The 23,655-nt window shown below is 32.9% G+C and overlaps 1 protein-coding gene and 1 pseudogene across 1 annotated transcript; one reads left to right on the top strand and one right to left on the bottom strand.

Annotated features, from left to right (window-relative positions):
- The first annotated feature begins 8,150 nt into the window (after positions 1 to 8,150).
- LOC102608647 (inositol phosphorylceramide glucuronosyltransferase 1) lies at positions 8,151 to 13,071 on the top strand. Its single transcript, XM_006484552.4, has 10 exons — positions 8,151 to 8,573; positions 9,040 to 9,160; positions 9,365 to 9,550; positions 10,018 to 10,181; positions 10,733 to 10,840; positions 11,046 to 11,183; positions 11,335 to 11,472; positions 11,681 to 11,966; positions 12,089 to 12,212; positions 12,743 to 13,071. The coding sequence occupies exons 1-10, from the start codon at positions 8,337 to 8,339 to the stop codon at positions 12,885 to 12,887; spliced, it is 1,647 nt and encodes a 548-aa protein (XP_006484615.1). The 5' UTR covers positions 8,151 to 8,336; the 3' UTR covers positions 12,888 to 13,071.
- A 916-nt stretch (positions 13,072 to 13,987) lies between these two features.
- On the bottom strand, positions 13,988 to 16,432 carry LOC107177738 (cactin-like; annotated as a pseudogene).
- Between the last annotated feature and the right edge of the window lie 7,223 nt (positions 16,433 to 23,655).

The raw sequence follows: 23,655 nt of genomic DNA, 5'->3' as shown, positions 1-23,655 counted from the left end.
CCAGTGGTAACAACTTACAATAAATCAAATGAGTAGAGATTGGTACCTCCTGAGGCTGCCCAGTAATTTAGGCATCCACCTCTTTTCCCACAGAGATTCCAGAAATAAAAACAAAACAAGCAGTTTAGTAAATTCTTGGAAGTGCTGAAACAATTACACATCAATATACCTTTTGTGGAAGCATTGGAGCAAATGCCTAATTATGTGAAATTTCTAAAAGACATCTTGGCAAGAAAAAGAAGGTTGGGAGAATTTAAAATTGTTGCTTTAACACAGGAAAACAGTCACATGCTCCAAAGTAAGATCCCTCAAAAACTGAAGAATCAAATAAGCTTCACAATACCATGTTCCATTGGAACTAGGTACAATGGCAGAGCACTCTGTGATTTGGGAGTCAGTATTAATCTGATGCCATTATCTGTATTTAAGTAGTTGGGAGTAGGAGAATGCAAGTCAACAACGGTCACTCTACAATTAGCTAACATATCTCATGTATATCCTGAAGGAAAGATTGAGGATGTACTAGTGAAGGTTGACAAATTTCATTGTATTAGACTTTGAGGCTGATAAAGAGGTACCCATTATACTTGGAAGACCTTTCCTAGCACCGAGAAGACTCTGATAGATGTGCAAAAAGGAGAGCTAACAATGAGGGTGAATGACCAACAAGTCACATTAAATGTATTAGAGGCTATGAAGAATCATGATGAGGCAGAAGATTGCAATTTCCTAACTGTTGTAGATTTTATTGTAGCAGACAAAGTCAACAGATGTTGCAGTAATGAGATCATCAAAGTTGCCACCTTTGAGAGCTTTGAAGAAGAAGATGTTACAGCAAACCAGATAGATTGGATGGGATGAAGGTGTTGTGTAAATTTTATTGAACTCGCAAGTGCACGAATCTATTGTAGAATAAATCAATGGTGACGAGTGTCGATCCCACGAGGAGGTGGATTTTAATTGTGTGTAGAATTAATTTTCTAAATGGGTGGTTGGATTTGTGGTGAAAGTGACTTTAGATTATCCTAAAATTGGATTTTATATACCGAGAATAAATTAAATAGAAATTTATTAAATTGACGTACTTGGGTATCTGGATCCGTATCATAATTGAACTAGGGGTAAAATGAGAATTTATTAAAATATATAGAAAATACAAGATGGAGAAGGAATTACAGAAAATGGAGCCCAAAAATAGATTCAGAGCTATCAAATTAGGCGGGGAAGGCCCCCTTTTTATAGATACATTGAGTAAATCGTAGCCATCGAATTAAAAACAGTTTGGACGCTCAGGATTGCGCCACGTCATCAGTCAACAGTACGCGGTTTGACCACGCATGTGAACAATAGCACGGTTTGACCCGGGTTAAACAGTGACGTGGTTTGGTTGAAAATAATCCTGTGTAATGGATGTACCGTACACCAGATTTTTAATCCACTGATATGCTGCCACGTCATCGATCAACAATGCATAAGAATTTTGGTCCAACATGATCGTGACAGCTCATCAGTCAATGCCACATCATCGGTCAATGCCACATCATCGGTCAATGCCACATCATCGATCCGTCTATGTGAACAGTGTCGTGAACAGTAACGTAGACAGTACCGTACATGTGAACAGTACCGTAAATGTGAACAATGCCATTTTTTCTTTTATGCTCCTCCTAAGGTTTACGACCGTCCTGAGTTCAAAAGTGATGTTCGTTTTTTCGTATGATCTCTCGTTCATTGTGAAATGACTATGATGCCCCTAAAATATATAAAATACTTAATTAAAATAAAATACACATAATTAAATTACAAGAAGCTTAAATACATAAAAGTAAGGGTTGTTAGTAAGGCTTGAAACGTAAAATGACAATTTTCTCCTTTATAAATATACATTTTCTAACACTCAACACACCCCCCAACCAGCTTATTGCTAGTCCCTAACAAATAAAGCGAAAACAAAATTCAAACACAAAACATATATATATATATATATATATATATATATATATATATTATAGCTCTTCTTCCGGGAAGACTAGTGAGTCAAAGCATGTTGTGAGTTAAGAAGAATTCGTTATTGAGAACTTTGATAGCAATTGATTGTTGGGAACTTCCAAAAATTTCCAAAGAAAAGATTTACAAAACAAAAATGATTGATCTTCTAAAGCATGATTATATTATAAAGATTGAAGAACGTGATATAACTCTTTCAGAGCCTTTTGAAACAATTTATTTGTTTTCGGAAAAATCTTTAAAGAAATTAAAAGAAAAGAATTTCAAATATATTCACATTGGTTTAATCCAAGTAGGAATAAAACCTTTGACCAAAGAAGGCTTGGATACTTCTATCCTTGCTGTCCTTAGAGATGGACGATTAATCTCTTTTGATGATTCTTTACTAAGTAGTATCGAATCTAGTCTATGTAAAGGTCCCATATCTTTTGATTATTATCCAAATATAACAATTTCTCTTAAAGACAAAAATATTTTAAAAAGCATGATTTTACAAATCAAAACCCATAATTATCATATGATTAAGGGATCCATCCCAGTTGCATTAATTTTTAAAATTTCTTACAAAGCTATGATTTCTGCATTTAGCACACAGCATAAGTACCAGTCGAAAAGAGATGAGACCCTTCTCTTGCAGACTGATTTGTCCAAAGCAAACACGGTCATTCCTAAACCAATCCAATGGAAGGATGTAAATCTTCCAGAGGAATGGATCCTTGAAGGAGCCGCTCCACCAGCGATTCCGAAACAACTTGAGCCCAATACAGAGTTGCAAAATGTGACTCAGTATTCCGATGGTAAGGTCAAACTGTCATTCAGGAGATCTACCTCATCCAGATTTTCTGATAGAGCATCGTGCTCAAGCATTCCTTCATTGGAAAGGAAATTTACAAAAGTACCCTCTGTTATAAATCTCCCTTTTCAGTCGATAAAAAGTCAACCTAGGTTTTCTACTTCAGATATACCTAGTACCTCCATTCGATCAGTTGATTACACCACTAGTGTTCCTCATCCGATCTACACTAGTAATCAACATGTACAAAGTCAGGAAGAGAAGGAACCTTCTCCTCCAACATCTGCTACGTTTTCTGCTGTTACAGAAAATATTATTAATGTCATTGAAAAAGAATTTGAATTAGATAAAACTTTTCTGCATAATGATTTTTATTCTGATTTAAACAAAGAAAAAAGACTTTGGTTTTTCAAACATTTTTTAAACCAAAGAAAAGAAGTCCAACAAACTTATTATGAATTTGTGAATCTTCATAAAGTTCATATATTGTTTTTTGATTGGTTCGAAATATATTCTTCTGATAACAACGTCTCTTATCCTTTTAAAGAGTCAAACCCTATTACTATTACAAAGAAAGTTTCTGAATGGAAGCTTCTTGATAGTGATAGAACTATAGAATCTGAACACCCACCTCTTCGGAGTGTAACCGTTGATCACGGTGAACCTCCTGTCCAAATTCGAGCTTCACCTTACAAAATTCCAAAACCAAATGATTCTGAAGTAAATTTAAGTAGTATTATCCAACATAATAATTTCTGTAATACTAACTTAAATACAATCGGAAAGCAGTTGACTAGGATAGAAAACCAAATCCAGAAGTCAACCATTACTGTTCCATCAATTTCACCTATTCCAACAAAATCGGATTCTGACAAAAAGCTATATGTCATAAATCGTGCCATATCAGAAATCTTCACTTTGTGTAGCATCGATCTGGTTTAACAACGCCACGTACCAATTAGTTATTAAAAATTTGACCAACCTCGTTCAAATTTGTTTGATCACTGTATGATCCAAAGAACTCCATAACCAAACTCGGTAAAACTTATTTAAAATAAACCAACCACGATCCAATTATTTTATCAAAAGTAAACAATAAAGAGTTTTTACGATAACACATCCATCCTTCGATCCTATTTTCTTCTGGTATCAGAGCCAGGGAGAGGAAAGTGTTTTATTGTTTAGAGTTTCGTGTTTAAAGATCTTGTGTTTTATTTTGAAGTTTTGTTTTGTGGTGAATTTTTACTGGTTGTAAGTCCCGTTTTAGGATAAGGATTCCGCTGAGGGCTGTAAATCCATACATGTAGCTATATTGACCAAACCAAAAATTGACCATAAGGTCTTGACCATGGATCCTCCAATCTGTAGAACATCGTCCTTTTCTAGCTCTTCTTCCGGGAAGACTAGTGAGTCAAAGCATGTTGTGAGTTCAGAAGAATTCGTTATTGAGAACTTTGATAAAGCAATTGATTGTTGGGAACTTCCAAAAATTTCCAAAGAAAAGATTTACAAAACAAAAATGCTTGATCTTCTAAAGCATGATTATATTATAAAGACTGAAGAACGTGATATAACTCTTTCAGAGCCTTTTGAAACAATTTATTTGTTTTCGGAAAAATCTTTAAAGAAATTAAAAGAAAAGAATTTCAAATATATTCACATTGGTTTAATCCAAGTAGGAATAAAACCTTTGACCAAAGAAGGCTTGGATACTTCTATCCTTGCCGTCCTTAGAGATGGGCGATTAATCTCTTTTGATGATTCTTTACTAAGTAGTATCGAATCTAGTCTATGTAAAGGTCCCATATCTTTTGATTGTTATCCAAATATAACAATTTCTCTTAAAGACAAAAATATTTTAAAAAGCATGATTTTACAAATCAAAACCCATAATTATCATATGATTAAGGGATCCATCCCAGTTGCATTAATTTTTAAAATTTCTTACAAAGCTATGATTTCTGCATTTAGCACACAGCATAAGTACCAGTCGAAAAGAGATGAGACCCTTCTCTTGCAGACTGATTTGTCCAAAGCAAACACGGTCATTCCTAAACCAATCCAATGGAAGGATGTAAATCTTCCAGAGGAATGGATCCTTGAAGGAGCCGCTCCACCAGCGATTCCGAAACAACTTGAGCCCAATACAGAGTTGCAAAATGTGACTCAGTATTCCGATGGTAAGGTCAAACTGTCATTCAGGAGATCTACCTCATCCAGATTTTCTGATAGAGCATCGTGCTCAAGCATTCCTTCATTGGAAAGGAAATTTACAAAAGTACCCTCTGTTATAAATCTCCCTTTTCAGTCGATAAAAAGTCAACCTAGGTTTTCTACTTCAGATATACCTAGTACCTCCATTCGATCAGTTGATTACACCACTAGTGTTCCTCATCCGATCTACACTAGTAATCAACATGTACAAAGTCAGGAAGAGAAGGAACCTTCTCCTCCAACATCTGCTACGTTTTCTGCTGTTACAGAAAATATTATTAATGTCATTGAAAAAGAATTTGAATTAGATAAAACTTTTCTGCATGATGATTTTTATTCTGATTTAAACAAAGAAAAAAGACTTTGGTTTTTCAAACATTTTTTAAACCAAAGAAAAGAAGTCCAACAAACTTATTATGAATTTGTGAATCTTCATAAAGTTCATATATTGTTTTTTGATTGGTTCGAAATATATTCTTCTGATAACAACGTTTCTTATCCTTTTAAAGAGTCAAACCATATTACTATTACAAAGAAAGTTTCTGAATGGAAGCTTCTTGATAGTGATAGAACTATAGAATCTGAACACCCACCTCTTCGGAGTGTAACCGTTGATCAGATCATGACCAACTTTCTTACACGAGCAGTCGCCTCAGTTGCTCTAGGAGCAAGCTGAGATGAGACAAGTAGAATAATGAAACAATATGTCTATTTAAGAGCCAAATAAAAGAGGTTATTATACAAATTTTATTGTCTTAATTAGAATCAAGATAAGGTCTTAAACAATATTTCTCGTAAATTAATTATGATGTACCCACCATCATAGAGACCTGATAGCAGCCAAATATGAGATCTTTTTTTGGCGCTAAATGAGAGTGTTCATTTTAAGAATTCAAGTCAGACGTAGTAGAAGTGCTACTGGACTAAAATCTGTACAGTGAATTGAATTAATGAGACATACCCCCTAAAATAGAAGATTCATTGTAACGTGTGTATCATACCACGCGTGCTTGGTGACCAAAATAGAAAATGAAAGAATATCTCTTCTTCCTCATTGTGTAAGTTCTACACGACTTTCTATAAGTGGACCTTGGTATCCTTATAACTATCAACTATATTTTTTAGATCTAAATTAATGTTTGCTACTTTATCATGTTATCTATAACCTTAACATGATTCGGTCTATAAAACTTGATTAGGAAAGCGATTATTCTGGATTGATGAACATGAGTGTGATAAGAAGATTTAATTTTTTTTTTCCTTTTATGTGATTCAGTGGTCAACTAATTGTATAATACATGTGGTATATTATAATTGTGAATACATAAAAAGATTGCGCAATTTTGACATATCGAAGAGATTTAGTATGCTTGAATATTAAAATAAATTAAATATGAGATACAATAAACATATATTAAAATTCTCTTGCATACGATTGCAATTGAGACATCTCTTGCCTAAGTTAGCAATTGAGATATGTTTTTGGCTCCCCGGATGGGTCCTTAGATATGTTCATGGTCACATGGTATATCTGCCTATATGATTTAAGATATGTGGTTGTTCATTACTTCTTTATTCATTGTTTTGCTACTTCAACGTCGTTTCATCATATGAGCGAGTGAGAGATGTTAAATGGGTGGGTCGCCCATGATGGGCCGACCTAACCCAACCCGTTCTTGGTAACTGCTTTGTAGTTTGGAAGTTAAGCTTCCCACTTTGGCAATAAGTTCCAGGAAAAGAAAAATAACGCAGAAAAAGTGTGTGGCGAGAGAATCTTTATCTTATTCTCTTCTTCATCAAAATCAAATAAGAACATTGAAAACTCATTAAATAAATAGGGCATTTAAACTGTGATTAGCGGAAGATTTCTAATTGTGATTTCTTTCCAACCATTGACATGATCCAACACTTAATTATTTTGCTCATTAGAAAAAGGTATGGTTCTTGAATTCCTTTTATTTTTTCTATCTGAGAATAAGTTTTATCCTTAATAAAACTTCATATATATCATCACATGCTTTTTATAAACCCAAAACTATCATTATTCAATTTAGAAATGATATCAGAAAATTTATAAGGTAATCATTATTATAATGAGTGTTTATTTTATATTTGTAAGTTTTTATTTTTTTAATAATTCTTATATTAATTTACTTATTTTACTTTCCATTTACAAGTTTTATATTCTATTTACATAATTTATATTTTATTTTACACCTAATGATGATTTACAAACTTTATATTGCATTTATAAGTTTTTATTTTGTTTACCAATAATACTCTAATTTATCATTACTATATTAATTTACTTATTTTACCTTCCATTTACAAGTCTTATGTTTTATTTAATGAATTGATATTTTGTTTTACACTTATTTTGTTGATTTACAAGTTTATATTATATTTATAAGTTTTTGTTTTATTTACCAATGATACACCAATTTACCACTCTTATGTTAATTTACTTATTTTTACCTTCTATTTAAAAGTCTTATGTTTTATTTTATTATTAATATTGATTACAAATTTTATGTTATACATGTAAGTTTTTGCTTTGTTTACAAATAATACACCATTTTACAACTCTTATATTAATTTACTTCTTTTACCTTCCATTTATAAGTCTTATGTTCCAATTACATAAATTATATTTTATTTTACATCTATTGTTGATTTGCAAGTTTTATGTTACATTAAAAAGTTTTTATTTTGTTTACCAATAATACACTAATTTACCACTCCTATGTCAATTTACTTATTTTACTCTCCATTTACAAGTATTATATTTCATTTGTATAATTTATATTTTATTTTACACTTAATGTATGCAAGTTTAATATTACATTCATAAGTTTTTATTTTTTTTTCGTTTACTTAATTTATGTTTTATCTAACACTTATTGTTAATTTATAAGTTTTATACTATAGTTATAAATTTTTATTTTATTTACTATTGATACACTAGTTTATCACTCCTATGTAAATTTATTTATTTCACATTCTATTTATAAGTTTTATAATTAAGTCGGTCTTGATAACTTGTCAACATTTAGCGGTTCGGCCCATAGTTTCTAGGTACAACCGGCCGCAGGAGATTCAAAAGATTTGAATCAAAACTCAAAACGGCGACTAACGAAAGGTAGTCAAAATGCAAAAACGCTAACGAAGTTTGAACAAGAAAGAGAAAATTCAAAAGCTTCAAATGCTTTTCAACTCTATAAATTGAATTTTTTTAAAAAATAAATAAAATATATCAATCCCAGTCTCTTGATAATTTCTCGAGAAACTTTTATTCATTTTCTCGGGAAAATCGTTTTTTAAAATGAAATTGATTCCGAAGCTTCTCACTTTCGTGCTCATCGCATTGCTTTCGATTCAATCTCGAGCTGCAATTGGATCGCAATCGACGGACCAGGCTTACGTCACGCTCTTGTACGGCGATGAGTTTCTATTGGGAGTTAGGGTTTTGGGCAAATCGATACGCGATACTGGATCCAATAAAGACATGGTCGTTTTGGTCTCTGATGGCGTCTCTGATTACTCCAAAAAGCTTCTCAAGGTAACAAGCACGTATAAGAATTTAGTGTTTTTCGCTTTTTGCAGGGAATTGAATTGGAAGTTTAATCTTATTCCCTTTTTGTATGGAATTGGATTGGAAGTTTGACTTTTTAAATTTGTAAAAAAAGTCACCGCTAATAAGGAAAGTTATTGAGTTCATTCTTTAGTTTATTGGAATTCTTTTGGTTGCTTTTCTTTTTTTTTTTTAATTTTTCTCCTCTTTCTATCTTTTATAATTCTATTAATTGAATTTCTTGATGGTGGCAATCTTGTATTCTTTTATCCCCATTTGAAAGTTTTATTGGGTTTCTCATGGTGTTTTGTTATGAGTGACAGCATTGAATGTTTGTGCAAAGCTTTTGGCCGACTAAAAGTTGAAACATTTGTTATGAGAAACATTTCAATTTGTTTTTATACTCTTTGTTTCCTTTTTTTTTTAATTTTTTTGGTGGCTGAGAATTGTGCAGGCAGATGGGTGGATAGTGGAGAAGATAAGCTTATTGGCAAATCCAAATCAAGTGCGTCCAAAGAGGTTTTGGGGTGTCTACACCAAGCTGAAGATTTTCAATATGACTAACTATAAGAAAGGTATTGTTGTTTATAGAGGTTCTTATGGTCTTTATTATGCATTTGATTGCTCACAAGTCTGTTTGATAAATTTAATAATGAGTATCAAGTTGCAGCATTTACAATTATTCAGCAGCAAAATTGAGGTTTATAACTTAAGCAATTTGTGTATTAGATAGTTCTCTCTCTTCCTCTCAGAATAAATAATATTTGTGTCTAATGCAGTTGTATATCTTGATGCGGACACTATTGTGATCAAGAACATTGAGGATCTTTTCAAATGTAGAAAATTCTGTGCTAACTTGAAGCATTCGGAGAGGCTAAATTCAGGAGTCATGGTGGTGGAACCATCAGCTGCAGTCTTCAATGACATGATGACCAAAGTGAATACGTTGGGTTCTTACACTGGAGGTAAAGCATTCATTGTGCTTGACTGTAGTTAGAATATGGTGTCTATTATTTCCGCACTCAATTGTGATGTATGGAAAACCATGAAGTCCGAATCCAATTAATAATAAATGAAAATCTGAGTCAACCGTATGTAGTGACAGCATCAATGGAGCTGGTGCCAGATAGTTTTCTGCCTAGATTGTCTTATAACATACCTGTGTCAATATGCTTGCTTGACAAACTGATGTTAGTTTTGAATACCCTTTGCTATTTGAGGATGACTAGCTCTCTTTTAAGTAGGTCACAAAAAGGCTTAGAATTTTGCAGTCAGAATTTCAACTGCCATCTGAAGATTCAAAGTTTGCATTTCCCTTCATCATGCTTCCTACAACTGGAAGATAGCTTATGTTTTAAATAATTTTAAATTCAACAATCCTCTGTGTGTGCATGTGTCTGCCTTTCTTCCTGATTTTTCTTTTATTTTGCAGGAGATCAGGGTTTTTTAAATTCATATTACTCTGACTTTCCCAATGCACACGTTTTTGAGCCAAATTTACCATTGGAGGTGGTGAATACTAGACCTGTTCCCAATATGGAGCGTCTATCTACCCTGTATAATGCAGATGTTGGTCTTTATATGCTCGCAAATAAGGTACCAGAATTAAAATTAATGAGATAATTTCTTTTTTGACAATAATTGAGGTTTTTTAACGCCGCCAACAAATTATTCTAATCTCTCATACTTCCCTATTCATTTGTAAAAGCAATTTAAGAGGTAAATTACAATATCAGAAATGTTGACAAGTTGTTATCTTGTAGTTTCCTTCAACAATATGTGCTTCTGCTGCATGTCTTGGTTCTAAATAATAAGTAAAGGTGCAAGGTTTAGGATGGCAAGACTACACTTTTGTCTTTGTGGAAGGCTACATACACTTATGTTATCCATAATTGAGGACCAAAATAATGAAATAATTCCTGTTTAAATGATGACTCAGCCCACTGATCTCTGTTGCAAATGAAGTTTCCAATTTTCAGATTGTGAAGGCTTTCACTATCTTCATTTTCTAGGTTGTGATTGCCTTCTGTTATATCCAACAGAGCATAGATCAAGAAATATTTTGCAAATTCGTTCTGTATATTTACATTATTTTCTGCATGTACTCTTGTGGAAGGTTCTTATCTTTCTATGCCTTGTATTTGTAGTGGATGGTAGATGAGAGTGAGCTACATGTTATTCACTATACGCTTGGCCCCCTTAAGCCTTGGGACTGGTGGACATCTTGGCTATTAAAACCTGTTGATGTCTGGCAGGTACTGTCTATTCCTTAAAATTTATGCATGCAATCTTCTGAGATTCATCTTCCCTGAGTAACTTGATCCTTTTTATTTTTTATTTTTTTCCGTTTCTTTTCTTTATGTGTGTATTGTACAGTTGATTTCTCCTGTGATAGAGAGTGGTTAGTCAAAGCATTCTTGTCCAATTATAAGATTTCACATTTTTTTCTTGATGTTGTAGGACATTAGAGTAAAGCTTGAGGAATCTCTTCCTGGAACTGGAGGGGGCACAAATCCTAAAGATGAATTTGCAGTCAAAGTCCTTTTCCTATTACCACTCTGTGCTCTGCTCTTTTGTTGCTACCATTCTTTTCTTCAGGTTAGCACTGACTGTCTTTTTCGCTGCTCAGACATGCTAGGCTAAGCAAGTATAGATAATTGCCATTTGGATCTTAAAGCATATTGTTTGTGTTTGCATACTAAAGGGTTTTTTCTTTTCCAGTTATTAAATCATGTAATTTTCGATGCAGACACGGGATCACTTTGGCTCATTTTGCAGAACCTCTTTAGGTGATCATATCAGACACCTTTACTTCAAAGTTAGATCTGTTGGATCGGTTGCTTATACCGGTGTTTCTTCATCATCCACCATCAATTCCAACCACCAAGTTAGTTACTATTCCTTAAGTGATTTTATCCTTCTCGGTGCTCCAAGGTTAAATTCTTTCATTTTTTATTAGACGATTGTTATCCTCTTGAAATATCCAGTTTCTGCACTGGAGTCCTATATGCTTGAGCCCTACTTCTATATGGTTGCTGATAATCTTGTGGTGATTCTTAATTCTTATTCAAAAATGTCTTTGTTGTGATGTACAGTTTTCTAACAGTGCACAGTTGAAGGTTCCTGCCTATCTTGGGGGAAGTTCGATTGTTGTTTGTTTCATGGTGGCTTTGGTTGCCTTTGGGATTTCTTTTTCAATTGTTCCTCGACAAGTGATGCCATGGACCGGTTTGCTCTTGGTGTATGAGTGGACTTTCACAATGTTCTTTCTTTTATTTGGAGGTTTCCTCCATTTGATTTATAAATGGGGAAAGGCAACAGCATTTCAAGCAGGATCCTTCTCTTCTGATGTGGAATCTTCAGATTATGACTCTGGAAAAGGTGAGTTGACTTGATTTATATCAGTTTATTGTGCTTAACGTGCTTTCCATGCATGAGATGTTTAGTATGCTTGATTTTAGGTTATAATTAAAATATGCTGATAGTTCTTGTATTTCTTTCAGGTCATCAGCGACAGGCTTCAGCTTGTGATTTTGTTACATGGTATTATGGAATGGGGATGGCACTTTTGGCTGTCATTGCCCCATCGCTGCCAGCTATGTTTGGGGTCACAGCTCTGTTTTTGAGGTAATTTTGCTTTGATGATTGTAATGTGATGTTATCTCTGTTTCTTCATAGCTTTCTTTCTTACCCTATCATAGTTGAACCAATATCTGTTGCTTCCGTTCAATAACAATGATATGCTTTTGTATGCTTCGGCAGTTGTGCAAAATTTCTTCATCCTAACGAGCTGTACATTTCAGGGTGTTTTGCAAAAAATTACGTGAATGCCATTTGTTATTCTAAGATGTGTAAATGTAAAATAGAGCGAGACATATACCTTAGTTCCACAGTTGACTGCATGTCATGTAATTTATTCCTCCAATTTGCTTTTTAATTAGCTGTAAGATAATTAACAATTCGTATTGGAAGAGATTATTTGTTTTCACATAGTTGCATGAAAGTAGATCATATCATAAAATGGTTTGTTGTCTTTTTTCCAATAACTCCTCTCCCCGCTCATGCTCTATTTGAAGGCACATCTAGAACCCTGTCAATTTTTTGAGTATGTTGTGTTATTGTTTTGGTCATGAAACTGAGTGTGTGTAATTGAACAGGCTAGGGTTGATGGTTGCGGGAGGTATTGTTTTGGCTTCTTTCATGACGTACGCTTCTGAGCACCTTGCGATTAGATCATACTTGAGAGGCCTTGAAGACAGGGACACCACCACACGGCTCAGAAGTGCATGTTTCTTATGTTGATAGAGAGCTTCAAGTAATCACGTAGGTTACATGCAAATGTATCTTTCTTTGTAATTTGTTTAATACTTAAATCTGATATCACATACTTGTAAATTTCCAATCTTTCATCAGCTTAGTAATGCTTTTCTATCCGAGAATGTTTGTTGTAATATTCTTTTTAGATGAAAAATTTTGCCAATTTCAATGTTGCCACACGCAATTTAACAATTTTGAATATCCTAATCAATGAAATGTAGCTGAAATTATATTATCCTGTGAAAAATTATCTACTATCGATGTTCCTCGATTATTCCAAATTCAAAGTTCTATAGAAGCAAACAATACATGAAATCATTTGAGTTCTATGTGCGGCCTGATCTCGTAAAAGTTCTATGTGAGCGAACATGGCCATCGTAGTCAGATGCTGGATGCTCACTCCTTGAGATGCCCAATAAATGATCCAATCTTTGGGGGCTGCTTTTAAGCTAATAAGGTATTTCTTTTAACTATAAGTGGTAAAATTATAAAAAATATAGTTAATCCACAATCTTTTCTGTGAGTTTCTAGTTTCCACCGTCACTGTGCCTTTGCATAATATATTATCCAACATTAGCTATTGGGCTAGATTTGCTGAATTTGCCTAGTATCCAGCCCGGAAGTTGCCAACAAGCAACTTAGGAATATGTAGCCCAGTACTTCTCATGTCGCCGAAAAGTCATTATATAAAAAAAAATTTATTTGAGCAAATTTTATTAATATGATTGGTAGTTAATAAATTAAAAAAAATAGTTAAATCGTAATCATCTACTAATACTAAAACGTAGATAGCACAAAATCTGTAAAAAATTAAGAATGCTTAGATCATGTAGCACAAAATCTCTAACAGTCAAATGTCATCTTTGCATCAAAAGGAGTTTCTTTTGGATTTTTCTTAAACACGTCCTTTTTTTCTTTATCTCTCTCTTCATCTTCCAATTTTTTTTCCCCCTTAATGCCGCAACGCAAGTAGACTATGTAGAGACAGAACTGAAAAAAATTACTTCGAATGCTGCTGTGTTGCTGCCTTGCTGGTGATAATTATTAAACGTTTCCCCAAAATCAGCAATAAGACCAGGCAAGCATCACCTGCAGTACCGGTGGCGTTTAAAGTGTAAATGAAATACCCCACGTTCAAATGTGGTCTTGTATCCTTATGAGAACGCTCCCATTACCCGTTAACAATTCAGAATGCCTGTCATTTGAAAGACAAGCGTGTGAGTAATTAAACCCGATACAAAATACATACCAAAGTACTCTTCCGGATCAAGTCAACGTACTACGTCCTCATAGGGAGGCTCAGCATGAAACTTAATGATGCATTTCTCTCCATTGATTCTATCCGGGACAACATCGTATCTCGGAGTTTGTATCTTGTCAACAAGGTGTGTGTAAAAGATATTAAATTTATATCCTTGCACAAACTTTGGAGGCGGGTTGTCGTGGTCATAAGTGAGTCTGATTATATCTGTTCCACTCGTATCCAGTGTGCACACAGTTGAAGTACTACGGTCCTTGGACAATATTTATCTTGCCAACAATACACCCGAGTCCCACAAGATGGTTTAGGAGAGATTATAAAAAACTTTAAGATTGACTTATAAAGTATTTAGGTTGGATTTTTCTGAAAAGTACAGAAGTATAGTCAACCACAATCTACTCAAAACTTATTGTTGTCGAGCTGACCACGTAAGTACAATCTGGAGCCTATGTTGGCGACCTGATTTATAAGTACGACCTGAGATTTATGTGAATGACTTGATTTAAGAATACAACTTTAAACCTATATGAGTGACCAGGAAATTCACCGGTCCAACCTGGAAGTGAAGAAATCCGACCTCGAAATTTATTTGTCTGACCCGAGAATTAGTTTAACATAGAAAGCTATTGGTTAAGATAATGTAGCCTAATTTCTAGAAAAGTTGTGTGCCACGATCTATTTAAACCTTCTCCAACTGATGACCACGTGCAACTGCCGAAGAAAGTGGACAAAAGTTAAAGGTGGTAACCACCCACGACCAAGGGCCTATTTAAGCCGAAAATAGCAACTGAGGAAGGGGTTAGCAAAAATCAACCAAAAACTCTACAAGTGACCTATATAAGAGTCTTAACATTCTCGACTAGATTTTTAGTTTCTCTATCGGAAAATTCATTTATTTTAACTCATTTACAATTCTTCCCTCTCATTTTTATCTCTTTATACACAATTTCTGACTTAAGCATCGGAGGGTCTGCGCTGGAACCCCACCGGTGTAACCTAATTGTGCTTTCTGGTTGACAGATACAAAAAATTGCGGTCATATTAGCGTTTGAGCTTGGGTTTGCGCTGTAATTTCCCAAAAAAAAAAAAAAATTCAGCTATTGAGGTCAGTTTTCAGCATCAACACAAAGGATATGGGGAAAATGGTTTCATTAGATGGACACGAAAAAGAACCTGTCAGTCTAGGTTCACTTCTGCACCAGAACCAAATACTGCAACTCCTCCTCCCATGGCTCCCACAGCTTTCATGGCTTTCAGTTCAAAGTTATCTTCTGATGAACTTGCCTTTGGTGCTTCTTGTCCTTGCCTCTCTTCTGACACTGCTATTCGTTTATGCTCCTGTTAAATGATAGGGTCAAATAAGAAAACAGCCTTCTAACTCGTCAGTTACTCAAATAGACAAAGAAGTAAAAAATTAAAATCATAACAAACAAATTACCGGCAAAATCCTGTCTTGTTCAGGGTCAATCGATCCATAATTTTCATGACTGTAATGTAGTACTGGTGAAAATGATCCAGCCTCCTCTTCTCTGTTTAGTCTCTACCTTTAATACAGGTTATCGAGAAGATTTCCAACAGCTACATGTCAAATAAATATCAGCCAATAGCTATAGAGGCAATATAAAAAAGAGAATCCAGACGTTTTCCACAAATCACAAAGGTACAAATACCATTGTCATCATACTCAATATCCTGTTCTTCAGGCCTAAGTCCGCAATTATTTTCGAATTCTTCGCCCTCCAAATATTGTCCAAGTTGTTGAAGATGCTTACGTAACATTTCAGCTTGCATTTCATTCAAATACGCCAATAATTGCAAAAACTAACTAGTGAACTCCAGAACAAGTAAGACATTACATTAAAGACATTGAAGAAATGTTGAGAGATAAGCATCATTGTTCTGTAAATGTGAAGTCCTTTAAGAACAGCTTCCTAAAACTCAATCACTCTTGCGGTGCCACAAGCATTATTGACTCAATATTGGTTTGTAATGCCTCAAGCTCCTTCTGAGTCTTCCCTTGAAAAAGGTTCTTAACATCTGCTTCAACACAATGCAGCCCTCTTTCGAATGCCAGCAACTCAGCAAGAGATTCATCCCCATGCAGTCGAGCTTGATCTAGTGCATTCTTCTTTCGTGCTTCAGCTAGCTCCCAATCAAAAAACCGCCATAAGTGTCTGTTGAATTACGCGTCAACGCCCTGTCCGGTGGACAACTGGACATTCAACTCTTAATATAACAATAACAACGCTTACTTTTTAGCCAACACCATAACCTGATAAATAGAGTTTCTTTGCTCATAAACTTCTGACAGAAACCATGAGAGCTAGTTTACTAGCAATCATTTGAACAAGAATTGCAGTTTTTATGAGATACCAACCTTCTAAACGAAGAAAATACATACATTCATAAAACAGAACACACACACACATTGCCAAGAGATTGAGAAGGAGAGCAAAAGGCAAAAGTATGATATTTCGGAAGGATGGTCCAAACCTTATTTGAAGTGATTATGGGGTCAACAACACATATCCAATTCTATTGTTTCCTCATTGTAGAGATAACACTCTATTTAATAAGGCTTAGGCAGACTGTGAAGAGGTAACAGAAATGCCATAGTGCAATTCCTAGATGTATGGGTCAGAATATACAACTCTCAATAAAGGATAACTTAACATCTGTGTTTCCAAATTACAAATAAATATTTGTTAATTTAACAGATCATGAGTGTTATAGACAGTGTAATAAAATATTCAAAAAATAAAATAAAATAAAATATTAGTTTTCATACTTTTTTATATTTAGAAGAAAACACACACAAATTCAGGTATTTGGATTAATAAACATATTACTGATTTGTCTTTAAAAAGAAAAAGGGGAAGATAGAAAGAAAGAAGGTTAAGGAGAAATTCAAATCATTTAACATTTAAATGCATTTAATTTTGTCTTTCAAAAAAAAAAGAAAAGAATTTAATTTTGAGAAAAAATGAAAAAAAAATTCTTAAATTTTATTTTCTCTCATTGAAAACATGGGCCACAACGTCGGGCATAACAGTAACGGCCTGCACTTGCAGAGATTCTCTCTTGGGCAATGCTTTCTACACCCTCTAGTATCCTTATAAAACCCCATCCTACATCACGGTCACATAATTAGAGAAAATTGCATAGAATGGCAATTATGAACTTAATTGAACTTTAGTTTCTTTACAAATCATGAACCCTAACAATTTAAGTCCTAATATATGATGTAATTGATTTTTTTAATATAAAATCAAAATAATTTTGAATTAATTAATAAATAAGCTGCTTAGTGATTAATAATAAGAATTTTGTTTAAAACATAATTTTTGTGATTTAGTTAATTTACTCTAGATGATAGTGAAATTAATTAAAACTGTATTATAATATTTTTATCCTTTTCTGTAATTTCATAAAAAAGAGTTAATAAATATGAAAATGGGGTTTCACAAGAGTTTTTAAGTGGTGTTCGAAACTCAACTCTTTTATTTTCTTTGCCCCAATACTTTGTAACCTATTTGGGTCTTCAGACATAAATATCATCCAAAGTCCCAACCTATGTCCATCGTGGCATAATCCTCAAATGAAAAATGTTGATGTGGACTAGTGCTAGTAGTAAATAAATTTTAATTTTTAGGGTTCCTAGTCCATCCCTCACATTATTAGTTTCTTAATAATCTATTGCACCACATCATTTTGTAAATTGATATCTTATTGTTTTTAATCTACTTTTCTTTAATAATCATTTTCAAAACATTAATTATGTCGACATACTCTAATAGCGAATTCTATGACTACGAATTGAAAACTTATCAAAAAAGTGTTGTTCCTACTTCTACATCTTTTTTTTTTTTGTTATTCAAGATGATAAAAGGACTAAAGTAGATCAATTGAACTTTTTGAAATTCTTTGTGGTCCTAACTTTTCAAGAAGGCTTATCTTCAATAGTATGATTGATTTAGGCATTCATATTCTAGTGAATGATGATAAGATTATCTTACAGTCGTTGTATTAGTATATTGTGATATCTCTATAGTTAGTAATTTAAAACGTATACGTAAAATTTGCAAATGTCATCTCACGATATACAATTATTATAAGAATTTGAATCAACTGTTGAACTGAGTTGTGCTCATCTTTTCATAATTTTCTTATACATATGCATTCATAATAATTTAAAATTAAAATTTCACTATTTATATATTCTTATCTAATAATTATCAACTAGATTCTTTTGAAAGGTCACACAATTTAATGCAACACTGAATCTTTTCGTTACTATAAGGTTATGTATCTTCACATAGCCGCCGCACTAGTTTATAGTCAATAGATTATGGATATAGATGTTTGTTGTTAACAAATAGAAAACTGGGGCAGGTGCTTCTGCCATTTTGCATCACAAATCAATAGAGAGAGAAAAAAAAAAAAAAGCAAAAAAGAGCAGCCCTTCTCCAACACTTTTAAACAAGACCGCATACTATTAGATTTCAAGTGTGGTCATAAATATGAAAATAATTCAAAAAATCAAAAGGCAAAAGGTATAATCAACCTTACCACTTGTACTAAGTTGCCAAGTCATTAAAAAAAAAAAAATTGTTAGTGGAGCAACAAACAAAATCTTAATTCATATTGGAAGGTGTGGTATCTCCCATTTCTTATTATTATTAGCTAGTATTATTTATTATTATTATTGCTTTTGTATAATATATATCTGAATCTTCTTCTCCATTAGTGAACTGTCAATGAACTAATCCACCATCTTACTTTTAAAAATAAAAGTAATAATTATATAAACTTAATTGTCTTTGATGAGTCAGGAACCAATAGAATAATGATAATTGATGCTGGCTCTTTTCTTTATATAATTAAAACTTTTTTTTTCCCCCAATAAACAAAGACACATGTCAACTAACTAAAATTCAATAGTGAAAGAAAAGGAGATGGTGAAAGGTGGACTTTAATAATTTAGTGAATCATCATCCTTATCCTAAGGCCGTATAAGTTTGATGACAAATAACTATTGAGTTGCCCTGAGTTTCCATAAAGCTTTGCAGAAAGCTACAAAATTTTTTCCTGTATTTTTGGCTTTTCAATTTTGAAAAAAGAAAAGAGATTCCATTTATCGAATGGGAGAGGGACATGGGTATCTCCCTGGTATATTTAGCTGGCCAAGACTGTATTAATATTTTCAATTTTATATAGTCACTTAAAAAAAAAACCTAAACCATAGAACTAATACAGAAATTACCCATTAAAAAAAGAAAATTATTAATGATGTTGGTCATAAATATTTTAATTTCTTGGTTCTTTATCGGCGAGATTTGAGATGGAAAATCATCAGTGGATGATAAATTTGAGTACCCTTTTTGAAGATGGATAAGATAATGAGCTTATTCCACGAGTGCTGCCGCAGTAAGCCTAATTAAAGATTCGAACTATGATAAAGGATTGGTGGTACATTATCCACAAGATTTTCTTTCCCAACTCTTTGGAATCTGGGCATTTTTATGTTGCTTTGAGAGCAAGATTCTTGAATCTTAAGCTGATGTAATTCCGATCAGGATCAAACTACATAGATCTCTGATTTTGATGTGTGAACATGCACAATGTTTGCCGTCACGTTAATTAACAAGCGTTAAGAAGAATTAAACTAAACTAAATTATAACTTTTAAAATAAATGGAGAGTTTTTGGCTTTAGAAGCTTGAAATGGAAATTACAGAACCTTAAAAAGAGTCGGAATTGATTTCAGAACCTGCATTTTTCACTGTTCTTATTCTTCAAATATGAATTAACAGAAAGCCTAAGCACCTTGCATTTGTTGTTAATTAAAGTCTATGCAATTCTTTTGTGTGTGTGTGTGTGTGTGTGTATATATATATATGTGAGACTTATATAAAGAAATGAAGCTGCAGATATATATCTCTTGAATAATAAAGAATCCATACTATCTTTTGAAAATTCTACAGATTCAATCATAATGAATATTAAATGAACAAGGAAGGAATTAAAAACACGAGCTAATTTGTGTTTTACAGAGATATTCTGTGGTTGCAATATATGAGAAGCAATCACAAGAACAAAAACAGACAAAAAGAAAATTAATTTGTTTAATTATGCATGGTTATTGCTGCCCACAAAAGACAGTAATATGGCAACAATTAAAGAAAGAGAAACCCTGAAAATCTTTTGATAAAAGATTAATTCAAGATTTCCTATACGTTATTCATATTATCCTCCATTTTCTTGTTGGCACACAAACAAACTAGAAAATTAAATCTAAGAAACAAAAGGAAAGAGAAAAATAGGAAACAAAGAAAATGGAGGATAATTTAAAAAAAAAGCCAAGCATTAGACTTGCCTAGAGGTTAACCCTTCCTCATAGTTATGGTTGCAACATCAAATAATATTGTTTAGGCCATGGATCCCAAGACAAATTCTTGATTAAAACTTGTACTTGGCCTTCAGTTCTTCCTCCAGTTTCTGAATTTGCCATCATCATCTCCTCTCCCTTCAACTTCAAGAATTTGCGAAAACACCCATAAAACAAAGGGAAGAGTTAAGAATTCGAAACCAGAAGAAAAAGAAGAAGAGAGGAAGAAGGTGAGAAATGAATAATGAGTTGCTGGTCACATATAGATTTATATAAATAACGTAATGAGCTTTTACATTTGCTTAGTTCTTGTGGTTTTGTTAGCGGATGATACAAAGGGGTTATATAAAAAATAATTATTATTATATAGTGTACGTACAAGCATTAAGGGCCTACTTCACATGTTTTTTTTTAATGTTATGTGTTATATGTTAGTGAAAGAATTAATATCTAATGAAGAAAATATAGTGGGAATCTAAGATGAACCATCTTATAGTAGGGACCATTTAGCAAATAAATTAATTAATGAAATAAATAAATTGTATTAATGAAAAGAAAAGTGATGATCGTAGGTTATTAATTTAGAGTATGTGATTTATTAACACGACACGTGGTTGAAGATCGTGAGTGAGTACTGACGCAACCTTACTCCGTCTTGATGACTTATCTGTTATATGTAGATGATCGATTAGGTTTGCTGTTAACTTTTTTTCTTCGTTTTTGATCTGTGATTTAACGAGTTAATTACGTAATATCTGACGCATAATTTAACGCGTATTAACTCGTTTGTTCATATGTAGTTATCAATTACGTCGATTTCCTAAATTTTCTTTTCAATTTGTAATTTAACTGGTTGGTTATATAATTTCGAGTGAAAACGTAAGATTAGAATCAAACTTTGAAAAGGTATAACCGAATAAAAGAAAAAGATAGGGACAAGAAAAAGAAGAAGAAAGCTCTACATATGAACTTTCCAAGGACATTGAATAATGAATGCTAGATTGCTTCAGTTGATGGGAAAAAGAGATTACTGTCACTTGTAGTTAAGCAGTTGAAATAAATTATGAGAATTACGCTTGAATTTAATTTTGATTAATTGTTGTCGCTTGTCATCATGTTGTAATTTTAACAAGTTGTTATCACGTTGTAGTTTTACCAAGTGTTACATTTTTATGAATCTAATATCAAAAGGCCAGTATTCCAACCATAAATCTTTTGTATCACTTCAAAATCCACCAATTGAACTAGTCATTATTAATTCAATATAAATATAATTTTGACATCAAAATAGTGAAGGAATATTACAAAAAAGCTTTTGAAGGTGAATGATAAAATTAAAAAATATAGGGAAAAAAGTGTCAACCTCCCAATTGTAGTCCAAAATGGGAGGCTTATTGCAAATAAAATAAACCCACACGTGAATTCCCAATTAAAAGAAAAGAAAGTAAAGATAAAGCTTTTGCACTTACAATTAAAAAAAAAAAAAAGAGATTAATTAGTCAGAAAGCCCAAAATCTGATGAATTACTTTTGGGTTTTTTTTTTTAATTATAACATGGCAACATGGGAAAACAAACAATTAAAAAAAATGTTATTGCAAGAAACAGAAAGTGGGGAAGGTCTAGTGGATGAAGATAGTGAGTTCGAATCAAGCTTGCAAGTCAATATTACACTGATTGGATGGCTAATTTAGATTGATTTAAATTTTTGTAATTAAGTGCAGATTCTTTTTATAATTTAGGTTTGATTCGCATGTCCCACAGTCCCAGTGCTAATCTGACTAGTTAAGTTTACCAATGTGTCAAGGTCATCATTCAATTTTCCCCGTCCCAAATCAATTTTGTGAAAAAAAAAATAAAAAAAAACATAGTGGTCGGTTTTTCTTGGACATTTAAGCATAAATTAAAATTAATTACTTTAGAGTTTCGATTTTTTTTTTTTAATTTTTAAGGCTGAAGTATGTTGTGTTGTTAAATTGTCAACAAAATAAAACGTTTCTTGTACTAATCTCAAGTATGTTTTTAGTTGACTGATATTTTTGATCATACCAAAGTAATTTCAACTGTATTTTTATTATTTTTGATGATTAAATCCCATTCAAAATTGTTATATTGCCAATTCACACATTGTAGAGAGTGAATTGAGATAATCATTAGATCAACCAAATGTACAAACAGCATTACTGCTAGGAGTCAATATTAATGAATGTATCATCTAACTCATGATGCCTTTGGGTACAAAAATTAAAGGATTTCTTAATTCTGAATTCTAGTCCTGCTATAATTTATACACTGGCTGTTTAGTGTGACGCGTGTGCAAACATATTGACATCAAAAAGCAAAACCCCATTTGCAAAAATTAAAAAAAAAATACAAAAAAGAAAAAAAATTATCTGAGTGCTCATAATTATTTGAATAATCAATCACATCATTGATTGTAATAATAATTTACTCCAAAAAAAGAAAAAAAAAAAAAGAAACTATTGAAAAACACGATTCTCATACAAGTCGACATAGGTCCCCCACCAGATCATGGCTACCACCAAACAAGATTTTCCTAGACACCTAACACTTAGAAAAAAAAAAATTAATTTTATATCTAATTTTGTTGGAAGCCAAAAATCCAAAAGTGCTTTTTCCCTCCAGCTAAGCATCATAATCATAAAAGTTTCAAGAAAGCAGAAAACGGTTGTTGTTATTATTATTTAGGGATGGCAAAAATCCCCACGGGGATGGGTACCCTCGGGGATTTTCCCCATTCGGGGAGGGTACGAGGATAATTTTATACCCAATTTTTTTTTTGGGGAGGGGACGGGGAAAATTTTTTACCCAACTTTTTATTCGGGGAGGGGACGGGGATGAGGTAGAATCCCCATCCCCTACCCATTTCCCCATTTTAATTTTTAATTTTATTTTTATTTTTAAAATTACTAATAAATAAATAACAAAATTATAAATATTGTTAAAAATAATAAATATCAAAATAGTTGTATGTTGGGAAAGTGGTCACCCTTTGCCGGGAATTAGTTGAAGAGTATTAATTGAAGTTTTCACCAACTGTTTATTGCTTTAATTATACTGGTAGTAGTTCTTCTACTAGATCTACA

This window comes from Citrus sinensis, chromosome 4 (assembly GCF_022201045.2).
Source record: "Citrus sinensis cultivar Valencia sweet orange chromosome 4, DVS_A1.0, whole genome shotgun sequence".
Lineage (NCBI taxonomy): Eukaryota > Viridiplantae > Streptophyta > Magnoliopsida > Sapindales > Rutaceae > Citrus > Citrus sinensis.
The sequence above is the reverse complement of the archived record's forward strand: the minus strand, read 5'-3'. Positions and strand labels throughout refer to the sequence as shown.

What these genes read in the sequence shown, in the direction of transcription:
- LOC102608647 (XM_006484552.4), top strand. Translation starts at nt 8,337, where the DNA reads ATGAAATTGATTCCGAAGCTTCTCACTTTCGTGCTCATCGCATTGCTT. An exon ending in ACTCCAAAAAGCTTCTCAAG is followed by an intron (nt 8,574 to 9,039) that starts GTAACAAGCACG and finishes AGAATTGTGCAG; the next exon opens with GCAGATGGGTGGATAGTGGA. An exon ending in GTCACAGCTCTGTTTTTGAG is followed by an intron (nt 12,213 to 12,742) that starts GTAATTTTGCTT and finishes GTAATTGAACAG; the next exon opens with GCTAGGGTTGATGGTTGCGG.